This window comes from Dermacentor variabilis, chromosome 1 (assembly GCF_050947875.1).
Source record: "Dermacentor variabilis isolate Ectoservices chromosome 1, ASM5094787v1, whole genome shotgun sequence".
Classification (NCBI taxonomy): Eukaryota; Metazoa; Arthropoda; class Arachnida; order Ixodida; family Ixodidae; genus Dermacentor; species Dermacentor variabilis.
Window position 1 is genome coordinate 224,894,209 of NC_134568.1, and position 12,417 is coordinate 224,906,625.

General features: G+C 48.1%; 1 protein-coding gene across 1 annotated transcript in view; it reads right to left on the reverse strand.

The window, feature by feature from the left end:
- LOC142573036 (nose resistant to fluoxetine protein 6-like) overlaps positions 1 to 12,417 on the reverse strand; it is a 36,045-nt gene that overhangs the window by 18,589 nt on the left and 5,039 nt on the right. The window contains exons 4-7 of the mRNA XM_075682537.1: positions 5,926 to 6,105; positions 5,566 to 5,659; positions 5,028 to 5,123; positions 3,298 to 3,466 (exon numbers count right to left, since the gene is read on the reverse strand). Of these exons, the coding sequence (XP_075538652.1) occupies positions 3,298 to 3,466; positions 5,028 to 5,123; positions 5,566 to 5,659; positions 5,926 to 6,105 (539 nt within the window). The remainder of the gene's footprint in view (positions 1 to 3,297; positions 3,467 to 5,027; positions 5,124 to 5,565; positions 5,660 to 5,925; positions 6,106 to 12,417) is intronic.

Genomic DNA, 12,417 nt, shown 5'->3' on the forward strand with positions numbered 1-12,417 from the left:
CGCATAAACTAAGTAAACCGCGAGCGTGCACCTACCAATTGAGCAAATATTGTAACGTAAACGAGCAAAATTTTTCTATAGCAAGCTTTCAGTGTTGCATTTTGACTTTCGCTGTTAAACCTTCAGGGCTCAAGGTACATGAATAGGACCTCGGTAAGGATTCTTTTCGCGATCTATTCTTTTCACGTTTTCTCACCGGCTTGGACGCGTCACGGACGCCGTCATCTAAGGTGAGCGCATCTAAGCGCGGAGTCAAGAGCAGCGTCGGAGCCAATGCGAGAACGCGGAAAGAATCGATCGCGAAAGGAGTCCTTACATAATACGATCTCTGGGACGGCTTACAGAACCAAGAATTGAGTAGGGCGAACAACGCAGACGACTAGACAAGTGGACGACTGATGCGCTGGACAGCGCATCTGCCTTGTTACATCACTGGTAACCTCTTCTGCGCTGCTGGTCATGCTGAACGGAAACCAACTGGCCCAGCTTAGAACCATTGTATAGGCCCTTGCGCATGTTAAAATGCCGTCAACTTTTTTTCTTGTTTTTTAACACAACAGTATACCACGTACTCTTTGAATACACTGCAGCTGTGAAGGAACATACGCGTAAAGAAATAAGACGGCATATACCCTGGACGCCGTAACTGTCTCACTCGAGGCGAAGAATTCAACTATTGCCAGGGTGAAGACGAGCCACCGACAGTCGTCGTTCTCAGCTGATCTCTCTACCAAGCGCGGTTCAAGCACAGCGCTGCTTAGCTGCAGTGATCTGACAAGAACCGACTTATTAAATAGCCTGACATGACCCATGGCCGAGCATATTAGACCTGTGTGAACAAGTTGGCTCTCTTGTTTTGTTGAACACAACGTTGTCCGCGAATGAAAAGTGCAGTATGAAAAGTATTTAGTACAGACTTTTCAGCATATATCGGGCACAGTGTGAAATGTATGGGGGTGATGCGGCCCAGACAGGTAAATTGATGCCTTTAGCCGCATATCCTAAGACCGCAGTATCAATGTATACTGTGCGCCTCAAAAATGTCTCAAAAAAAGAAAGAAAGAAAGGCGAAGCCGCTCGCCACTGCTCCGCGCACACATTACCGCAGAATGCCATCACAACAGAGAAGCTACGCGCTCTTTCAATCTAAAATGTTTTTTTTTCTCGCTCGAAGTGCGTATGGCTTTTGTTATTAGTGAAAAGCTTGCCAATATTTTGATCTCATGCATCTTTCGCACCAGCGTTATTAAATAAAAGTACATATATGAGTACATATATATGAAAGGAAACACATCGCGACACAAGGTAAAAAGCCGTCAGCGCAAAGTTAGATTGTTAAGGGCACGTGAGAATAGGACTTGTGAAACTACGCTTCGTGCAGCACACGTATACATGAAGTATGATCGAATCCCGGCCACGGCGGTCGCATTTCGATGGGGGTGAAATGCGAAAACACCCGTGTACTTAGATTTAGGCGCACGTTAAAGAGCCCCAGGTGGTCGAAATTTCCGGAGTCTTCCACTACGGCGTGCCTCATAATCAGAAAGTAGTTTTGGCACGTAAAACTCCATAATACATGAAGTATGTGCGAGCATCAGTGTCACTTATTTGTGCAATCGCAACCGCCCGGACGCTGACCAGGCTGCTGGTGGTCCGAATAGCAGGCGACTAAATTTGAAGGGGCAGTAAATGTCAATGTTACATTAAACTAGATTGGCAAACTATGCTTTCAGAATAGCATTAAAGGTCACTCTTATACTGTGAGTGGAGGTTAAGAAAGATACAAAAGAAAAGAAAAAGAGAAAGGGTGACTACGCCACTTCGAAGTTGCCACGCCAGCTCCTTGTGACGTCATGGATGTGAGAAGCGTCTGCTCTGAAATGGGTAATTGTTTATCAAGAAAGAAAAATTACACTGCAATACGAACACATCAGATACCCAGAGTAGCAAATTTTAGTAATCTTCCCTGGGCAATAACGGCTCAAGTAGAATGAAGTATTTTGAAGTTCGTAAAGTCTCATTCTCACACTAATGTAGCGGTTAGTGCGCGGAAATGATAAGGTGAAAGCTACCTCTTTATTTTCTCCACTAGTAATCAACCACTTACACCAAATAAAAGTGAATGGAAATTAAAAAGAACACTTAAACACACTAAGTGTGCAACATTAAGTTTCATGAAGTGTCTGTTTATGAAAGGTACACAGGGCGCAAAAGTATATCTTGCACCTTTTGAATACACTGGCACGCATTTGTCCCGTGTGCCGAAGTTGGGGCGCTATAGCGTAAAGCTATCCAAAACTTTTGTATTCTAATTCTGCAATCAGCCCTCCACATGATTGGTTGAAAAATTTTCGAGGCCCCACCCACTACGCCCGTCTGTCACGCGACGTCACGAAAACCCCGAAAACGCCCCAACTAATACGATAGATGTGCACTGATTATGCATGATTAGACCGAACAAAAGGAAAATAATTATTTCACATTCGACGCCTTTTTCACTATTAGCCCTCTGCAATTGGTCAAAAGTTTTCGGGCTGCGTTCACTTCGCCTGTCTGTCACGTGATGTCACAAAACCGCGAAAAATCACCACGCCAAAGTGACGTGTACGCAGTAAAGCTGCATTAATATGCCGAAGAAAACAGAATTTTTTTCTGAATAGCCAGAGAATGCCCCATTCCCAAAGGAATAGAAGATGGCTGCCCGCCGATCACTGTGGCACTGGCTACTCGGAACTGCAGAGGAGCGTGGATTTAGTTGCGTAAAATAAAACATTTTCGCGGCAGTATAACGTTATAGAGATCTTTCGGCACGTATACGACATAGATTTGCCAACTCTACTTTGCTGAGGATCCCTTTTAGCGGCATTTTTAACCTTCCGTTGCACGGCGCCGCGATTTTCGGCCAGCTACCTCAAGCTTAGTAAGGGGAAGCGGACCAATCGCCAGACGCCGGCAACATCCTGCTGATCCAGTTATCTACTTTCACTGTGCTGACTCGGCCCCATCGAAACTATCTCCACTTGAGCGTGCTCCTCGCCTCTTCTCAGCCAATTAGACAAGGAAAACTGCTCAATGTAGGCAATGATATTTGCTTTGAAAGCAAAAGAAAGTTAAATCCTATAAACGAGAAGCGCGTTTGATTGGGCTTTTGAAAAAACGCTGCAGGTTACCGCCCGACGCTTGCGCCGGTGGTTGCGTAAATTTGATGTCAGGAGATTGCAATAAAAACAGGTTGGAATAGTTTGGCGGTATATAGAGCGCCGGGACTTGTGCTGGACAGCGTATAGGAACACGTACCACGTCGAGCGGGTTGCGCAGGTTGGACACGTGCAGCAGCACGTGCCACCAGTTGCGGCGGCAGACGTCGTTGACGAGGTACTGAACCACGTCGTCCACCAGGGGCCCCGACACCAGCAGAGGGTAGAGGAAGAACACGCCCACCAGGAACGCGCCAGGCACTGTCAGCCTGCGCTCGAAAGCGCTCTGCTCAGCGTGAAATTCGCCTTTGACTCTCGAGGCTTGGTACGCACACGTGTCCGCGAAAGTTGTATAAGGACGACGTTTGCAGTTCATTGGTTTGCATTTCAAAATGATTCACTACAGTTTGTTCTTCGCTTGTTTTTAACTTATGACCATTTTGATTAAGATTTCAGACGAGAACACCTCTTTGCTATCGTTTTTCATGATATACTAGGATTCAGCGTTTTAGGTTTTTATTTTCCCGAAGTTCTGGGGTACTTCTGTAGGTGTTTAGTTTCACCGAAAAAAAAAAAATGCCTTTTTTTATCTGTGAATATACTGTTTCTGGTGAAATTTCAGTTGCCTTTTTCGGTGGGTAATTTTTCCCGACGAGCTTGTTTTTTTTTCTGCCACAATCCATTAATTTTGTTGGCGCTGGCACGTTGGGCATGACCGCAGATCTTGCTCTTCAGCACTATAGTTGCATCTAATATCTCGAGTAACAAAGTTTTCGAAAAGCCGTCCAGCAAGTACACACCGCCATGCGGGGATGTGTACTACGCAGGAATTAAAAGAGCCCTTGTATTTCCTATTCGAACGCAAATAGAGTGATACTTTATTCCTAACATTATGTGGGCAATGAGCTACAACAGCTAATGCAGAGAAAAACATGACTAGGTAAATACGGCCCCGCTCATAGAATCAGTAAGCTTGCCGAGTTCGTCCACCGCAATGGCCGTAGCGCAAAGACTGCAAAGACCAGTAGGTCTCTCGAGACCCCTTTGCGTACTCCGCCCCTCTGCCGCTTCGTCGCAGTGGGAAGCAGAAAGGACGCGAATCAGAAAAAAGAAGTACAGACAGCTTTGGCGGGAAGCTGACGCGTGACCTACAACTCTCCAGACTCCTTGCATTGTATAGCCTGTAGACATGCAGCTGCGCGCCCCCAATCATCGTCTTATCTCTCCGGTGTATTTGCTTTCACTGACCCTTTCCAGTTAACGCCGAATTACCCCCCACTCCCTCCCCAACCCACCTCCCCTCCCCCCCCCCCCCCAAAAAAAAAAAATTCTGCGCACTCTTCTCGTTTTTTTTTTTTCAATTTATACCGAAAACACTGAACCACAGACATACCTTTAACTAGCTCTTCACTTCTTTCAACCTTTGCTCAGGTTGCGTAGAAATGAGCCGGGGAACAAAGACGACTGTCTGATGGATGTTTCATGCGCCATTTTACGTGAAGTCCGCACTATGCACTACCCATCGCGATGGGTCGGTGGCTATATGGCGTCGCGCTGCTGAGCTCGAGGTCGAGGGTTCGATTGCCGGCCGCAGCGGCCAGATTCCCACGAGGGCAGAAGTGCCCGCGTACCGGGCTTTGGGTGCATGGTAAAGAACCTAAGCTGGTCAAAATTAATCTAGAGCCCTCCACTACGGCGTCTCCCATAACATACTGTGCCCCCCAGTTTCGGGGACATCGAACACTGCAATCTTTTAACACTATGCGGTATGGGCGCAACGCTGCCAATCACGTGCTTAGGATACGTCATTCGTTCCAAGAGCTTACCCACCTAATGTATCTCATCACTGCCGTCACAGGAAGGAGAAACCAAATGGACTTCTTTCTTTTGACTTCGCTCAAGATGCCAAAAGCAACCAAGAAGCCACTGAAAAGAGTTGAAAAAAGAAAGCGTACATTTTACTGTGTCCGGAAAAACTCAGGACACTTTCGCACTCAGTATGTCTTGCGCTCAACATTTTTGTTGTGTGTGTGTGTGTTGCGCTTGCAGTCTTACAGAAGCGGAAAATTTATCTCATCATACGTAGCTGGGTAACGTCACAGTGAAAGCTCAGTGATAGGTTTGACAATATTTATGCAACTAGATATACAGCGTTGAATTAGCGATATGACAGACAGCAACATCACCGCATCTCCATCTGTGGCACAGACGAAGTGTCATTTGAAATAATTTTCTTTCTCTTCTACACTGATACAAATAAGAAATAAGGCACAGCATTTTAACCCGCAGTGTAAATACGTATAAACACAAGTGCTGCGATTGGCGATAAGTATCGCACAAAACAGAAATGGTCCCACTGCTTTCTCACCTCATGATGAAGAATGTCTCGACTGAGAGCATTCCGTTAATGATGATCGTGAAACCAAATCCATCGATGATGTCTAGCGCTTTCATTCCTCGGACTGCAACAGACAGAAACTATCACTAAGATTTATACAGAGCTTCCCGCAACACTCTCGCGTCTCCAGAAAATTATCTATAAGCCCAACCTCACGATCACGCAACGGCGCACGTCAGCGGGTATCAGAAACAGTATGCGGTCAAAGGACGCATAGGACGCAAAGCGGCTTTTTACAAGTGCTGCTGGAATCTCAAGTGCCCTTGTTTGCGGACGGCGAGGAAAACAGAGAAGCGAAGAAACGACGCCGCTTGGCACGTGCACACTCACACATGACGTGAGGGTCCGTAATGGCGTAGTTGTGGCACAACGTGACCCAGAGGTACGAGATGACCCGAATTCCGTGCAAGCAGCGCAGCCGATGAGCCTCCGTCTCCTTGGCGGGGAGAGCCAACAGGGTGCTCGTGTTGCTGACGGCCGAGAAGGACAGCAGCAGTTGCAGGCAGAGGGCTGCACGACGCACGATCAGTGCATAAGCACGCGCTTTGTCCTTAGCCAGTGACAACGCTTACACCAGAAGCCAACGCTCGTGGCTAAAGTGCCACCTGCATTCTTTTTCTAGGTGCGGTGTGACCAGTTTCAATTAACAGTACAGATAAGCTAAACAGAGAGAGAGAGAGGAAAGGGGAAAGGCAGGGAGGTTAACCAGAGAAGAAGATCCGGTTGGCTACCCTACACTGGGGAGAGAGGGGAGGGGGAGGTAAAGTGGTAACAAAGTAGAGAGAAGGAAAGGAAGGAGCCTAGACACACAGTCACCATCGGTCACTGGCACCGAATACTGTCATCGCACAGCACAGTGACGCTTGCCACACTATCAACATTTGTTCAGGCTACAGCCGGCTGTCCAATCCTGTCGCCCTCAAAAACCGCAACAGTGCCCTCGTCGCCCTCTGCTGCGATGGCTTGTGATGGCGGTATTGTAAAATAAGTTCCTCTGTGAGAGGTCTTTGGTCAAAGCGCGCTATCGCGGTTGCGAGTGATTGTCTCTGTAAATTATATCGAGGACAGTCACAAAGAAGGTGTTGAAAAGTCTCCTCGTTACCACAGTCCTCACACGTGGCGTCGTCGGCCCATCCAATTCGGTAAGCGAAAGACTTGGTGAAAGCCACCCCTAGCCATAGTCGACAAAGCAGGGTAGCTTCGCGACGGCAGAGTCCAGCTGGAATACAAAGGCGTAGAGAGTAGTCAAGATTGTGGAGTCGGTAGTCGTGAAAACTTCCAGCGTTCCACAAGGAGAACGTGATGTCACGGCTGATCAGTCGAAGTTTACGAGCGGCATCTGTCCTTGATAACGGTATCGGCTCCTCTTCGTCCCCTTGAAGAGCCGACCGAGCAGCGTTGTCAGCGTGTTCATTCCCTATGACTCCGCAGTGACTTGGAAGCCACTGAAATGTCACGTGGTGTCCTTTCTCAGTTAAGGTATGAATGAGTTCTCTAATCTCAAATACCAGTTGTTCGTGTGGTCCGCGCCGCAGGGCCGATAGCAAAGATTGCAGTGCAGCCTTCGAGTCACTGAATATTGACCACCTTCGAGGTTGCTCTTGGCTGACGAGACGAAGTGCAGCGCGAAGGGCTGCAAGTTCCGCGGCCATCGGTGTCGTTGGGTGACATGTCTTGAAACTGATGGTGGTGGCTTTCGCTGGGAAGACCACGGCTCCAGAGGAACACTGGAGAGTTGTCGATCCATCAGTATAAATATGTACGTGTTCGGCGTACTTCTCGTGCAAAAGGAGCAGAGTTAGTTGTTTAAGAGCAGGTGATGACAGCTCAGATTTTTTCCTGATTCCTGGTACGGTGAGGTGCACTGCGGGTCGAGCCAAACACCATGGAGGAATCGATGGCTTAGTTGCGGGGGTGAAGCCTGACGGGAGGCAGGTGGAATACTCCGAAATCGTAGTACAAAATGCTGCCTGCGGCCTTTCTGACGGTAGTGTTGCCAGATGGTGGGAACAGGCACGGGCAACGTGCCTAATGTGCACTCTCAACACTTCTACCGCAATGTGTGTTTGTATAGGTTGGTCCCGAGCAATCGCAATAGTCGCTGCTATCGATGTGCATTTTGGCAAACCAAGACAAACCCTGAGAGCCCGAGCTTGAATAGCCTGTAGAGCACGGAGATTTGTCTGGCAGGTGTTGGTCAGTACGGGCAAACTGTATCTCAAAAAGCCCAGAAAAAGAGCCCTGTACAATTCCAACATTGCATGCACTGACATTCCCCAAGTCTTTCCTCCCAGAAACTTGAAAAGTTGGGAGATTGCTGTCAGACGCTTCTTCAAGTAGGTCACGTGGGGGCTCCATGAGAGATCTCTATCAATGATTATGCCAAGAAATTTGTGAGTCTTCTCATAAGAAATTAACTGGCCATTTATTGATATGGCGTAGGGTGTCATTGGTTTGCGAGTGAACGCCATCAGTGCACATTTGTCTGACGAGATTTCAAGGCCTTGGTTGCGGAGGTATATAGCTATTAGAGTAGCAGCTTTTTGAAGTCGTGCACGTATCTGAGGACGTGTCACACCTGAGGTCCATATACATATGTCGTCGGCGTACATTGATATCTTGATCGCTGCTGGCAGATGATCAACGAGACCAATGAGTGTGAGGTTGAATAGGGTAGGGCTTAGTACACCGCCTTGAGGAACACCTCGGTACGTGTAGTGTAGTGCGGTTTTACCATCACCGGTACAGACAAAGAAAGATCTCATAAAAAGGTAATGAGAGATCCATTGGAAAACTCGACCACCTAGACCAACCATCTCAAGAGCATCGAGGATAGCCTCGTGAGATACGTTATCGTATGCCCCCTTGACATCCAAGAACAAAGCTGCACATAATCTTTTGCGTGACTTTTGAAGCTGGACGTACGTAGCGAGATCAACAACGCTGTCTACTGAAGAGCGATCTCGACGAAAACCAGCCATGCAATTCGGTAACATGTTGTAGTGCTCCAGGTACCACTCCAAGCGGGCAAGGATCATCTTTTCCATTATCTTTCCCACACAGCTGGCCAGCGCTATTGGGCGGTATGAGGTGGGTTCAAGTGGGGACTTGCCTTGCTTCAGGAGAGGGACCAAGCGGCTTATCTTCCATTCTTCGGGAACCATGCCATCCTGCCAAGATAAGTTGTAGAGATGTAACAGTTCTCTCCGTGCGCCATCACTCAGGTTGTTCAAGGCGCGGTAGGATATTCCATCTGGTCCCGCGGATGAAGAACGCCTGCATAGAGCAAGAGCCGCTTCTAGTTCCTCCATTATGAAAGGAAGATCCATGCGGCCGTCACGTGAAACAGGGATGCGACTGGGGGCTCGAAAGCCTGGACCGGTTGCTTGGCCAGCGATCCTTGCACAAAAGTCTTCTGCAACATCAACCTCTAGCCGCCCCTGGAAGAGCGCCAGCGCTCTGAATGGGAAGCGTTGTTCAGGGAAGGAACGTAGACCACGTATGGTTCTCCAGATGTGGGAAAGTGGCCTTCGGGGGTCTAGTGACTGGCAAAATCTTGCCCAACGTCGAGATGCCAATCTATCCATGCGACGTTGAAGTTTCTTTTGTAGTCGTCTGGCTGTCCTAAGGTCTTCGATGGATTTTGTACGCCGGTAACGCCGCTCCGCACGACGACGGAGTGCACGAAGTCGCTCCAACTCTATATCCAATTCCGTGTGCTTCGACGAAACCGTGACCGTGCGCGCGGCGTGTAGCATTGCAGACTTGATTGCTTCCTCTAATCCAGAGGACAGGCCCTCTCGACAAGCATCCTCCATGGTGGAAGTAAAAGTGGTCCAGTCAATTAATCGAATGGTGTTCCGTGGGGTGGGACTGGACATTCCTTTGATGACAAGGTACGTGGGAATATGATCACTCCCGTGTGTCTCGATATCCGAAAACCATTTAACATATCTTGTGAAACTGCTGGAGACGAAAGCTAGGTCAAGACAGCTGCCATAATTCACGCCTCGTATAAACGTTGGGCTGCCGTCATTCAGGAGTGAAAGGCCGTGGTTACAGGCGAAGTTTGCAAGTCTTTGCCCTCTTGCATTTGTTCTTGCGCTTCCCCATGCTATATGGTGCGCATTAAAATCTCCGATGATGACATACGGGGCAGGGCACATAGACAAGATGTTCGTTAATCGTTTGGGATCAAAAACACTTGAAGGCGATACATAAACGCCAACAAGTGTAAACATGAGTTTGCCCTTTTTAATTGTTAGGCAAACGTATTGATTTTTATCATGAGGCGGAATCGGCTGGCGAACATATGTCAGTTCTTGACGAAGAAAAACGATGACTTTGCTGCATGCATTAGTTGTTGCGGATATAACAGCTTCGTATCCCGATAATCTGACTGGTTTTGACACATTAGGCTCACATATGACAATGACTGGGAACAAATGAGTATATATATACTGACGAAAATCCGAAAGGCGTGATTTTAGTCCTCTTGCGTTCCATTGTATGATTGACGCTGCCTTGACTTCCTCTCGAAACGATGGGCGATGGCTGGCCATGTCTCTATTCGAGGCACTCAAGCACTGGGTTTAAGGCGTCCAGTACTTTCAGTGCATTTTGAGCAGACGTAGTTCCAAGGTTCGACAGAATCACTCGAATGGCATCTATGAGGGGACGCAGCATTGAAAGGACTTGACGATCTGCTTTAGGCGTGGCATCAGCAGCAGGAGCACGCTCCCGAGCGGGCTTGACAATCTGTAGTTCTGTGGGAGATTGCTGGCTTGGAAGCGCAGGCCATTCTTCTTGAGACAAATTCCTTTCAGGCGACCTCCTTGTGCTGTTCAGCCCCTTTTTGGCCTGATTGGAGAAAGTGGGTGCTACAATGGAAGCGGCCCTCTCCTTTCGCGGCTCTGCCTTTCTTGAGGCGGTTCGGTGACGCCGACGCCGACGCCGGATCGTTGCAGCAGCCTCCTTGTGTGTCGAATTGTCCCGAACCATTTGCTTGAGAACAGCGACCTCTTTCTTGATGCGAGGGCAGTCCCTAGACGAGGCAGCATGGGAACCATTACAGTTGCCGCACTTTAGGACAGTAGCCCGGCACGTCTCCTCCGCGTGAGGTTCAGCACAACGGGGACATAGTATCGAGTTTGGGCAGACACCCTTGACATGTCCAAGCCTGAAGCACTGATGGCATTGAAGAGGCTTTGGTATGAAAGGCCGAACAGGGTGTCGGAAGTGACCGACTTTGACGTGTGTTGGTAAGCAATCTCCTTTGAAGATCAGTTTGACGCAGCGCGATGTTCCAAGGCGGCTCACACGCGTGATGACAACACCCTCACTTGCTGGTTTGACGAGGATAGGCAAGTCCGCGTTGGGAATGGCGACATCGATGTCATAAATGACACCTGCTGTGGATGCGTCATCCATCGGGATATATGAACGCACTTTGATGCGCCCTAGCACCGAGATTTGCTTCAGTTTTTCGAGCGCACTCCCGTTGGTAACATCGATTGCGAGGACATTTTTGCGTGCATTTATCCGAATATCCTTAATTTCATTCGGCACGACCCCTTCCAAGAGAACAGATAGTTCTTGCCTGTTTAGCAGTCGGAGGTTGTTTGAGGGCTCTTCGGGTACGAACACGATGGCGTGAGGCCAGCGTTCAGGCCTTGACTTCAACGTCGCCGTGCTCGCTTGCGTTGATGGGTTTGCGTTGACAGTCCTCCTTTTGGCCCTCTTTCTGCGGACAGTGATGAAGCTATCATCCGATGAGTCTTCATCCGACATCGAGTATAGCTCAGTGTCTTCGGTGTCACTGAGCACGCTTCCTCTCTTCCTCGTGAGGGAGGGCCTTGATGACCGCTGGCCAGGAGGGCCTCTGGAAGGCTCCGCGTCCATGGCCACAAAACCGGGAGCCGAGGCACCAGGAAATTCCGAAGAATTCGTCGAAAACCAGAGAACACAGATAGAAGCGTTCTAAGAAGAAGGCACTTCGTCGTCGTCTCTCATAACAAACAAAGCTAAACAAATTCCTATTGCGCTCATAGTTAACATAACATAACATAAAATAACATAAGATAAGATAACATAACATAATATAACGTAACGTAACGTAACGTAACACTTTCATTGAAAATTTGTATACTCAATAGCTACTCTTTTTGTATACGTTTTGTAAGGGAATCAGGCGGATTTCACGCAGAAGCTTTATCAATTTCGGCAAACAAGGTTACAGAAAACAGGCGGGGTTACTCGCCTGTTACTGTTACTGGCCAACTACTGGCCAATTACTGGACGAACAAAAAAAAAAAAAAAGGGGCACCTCGGATCCCTGTATTCATCTAGCTCATGACCTATACGCAAACATTTTCTTAGGGACATGCAGAATAATACCACAAAGCTGAAGACAGAAAGGAGTCCTGTCGTAAAAGTACACCGTCAGGTATTTATCTATACACAATAATTATACAAGAAACAGTAACAGCATTCGGAATGATCAAGCAGCGAGCGCTACGAGGGAACAAACGCAGACGTAACTTGAGAGTACCTGCTCCAGCGAAGGATACATAGTCGGTGGACCATTACGGATAGAAGTGTTGCTTACCAAGGCTGCACAGACAAGACGCTGCGCTATGCTAAGATAACGAGAATAAACTATCCAGTAGTGTGTGGTCTCTTAACGCTAAACTCAAATGACCAGGTGTGTTTGCCTTCTGGAAATGCTCAGCATTTAATCAAGCTCACAGTGGCAGCACAGTGGTACTAATAACAATGTGTGCGAGCTTAAGCTGACCGGGTTTCTATTAGAGGCCATTTGCT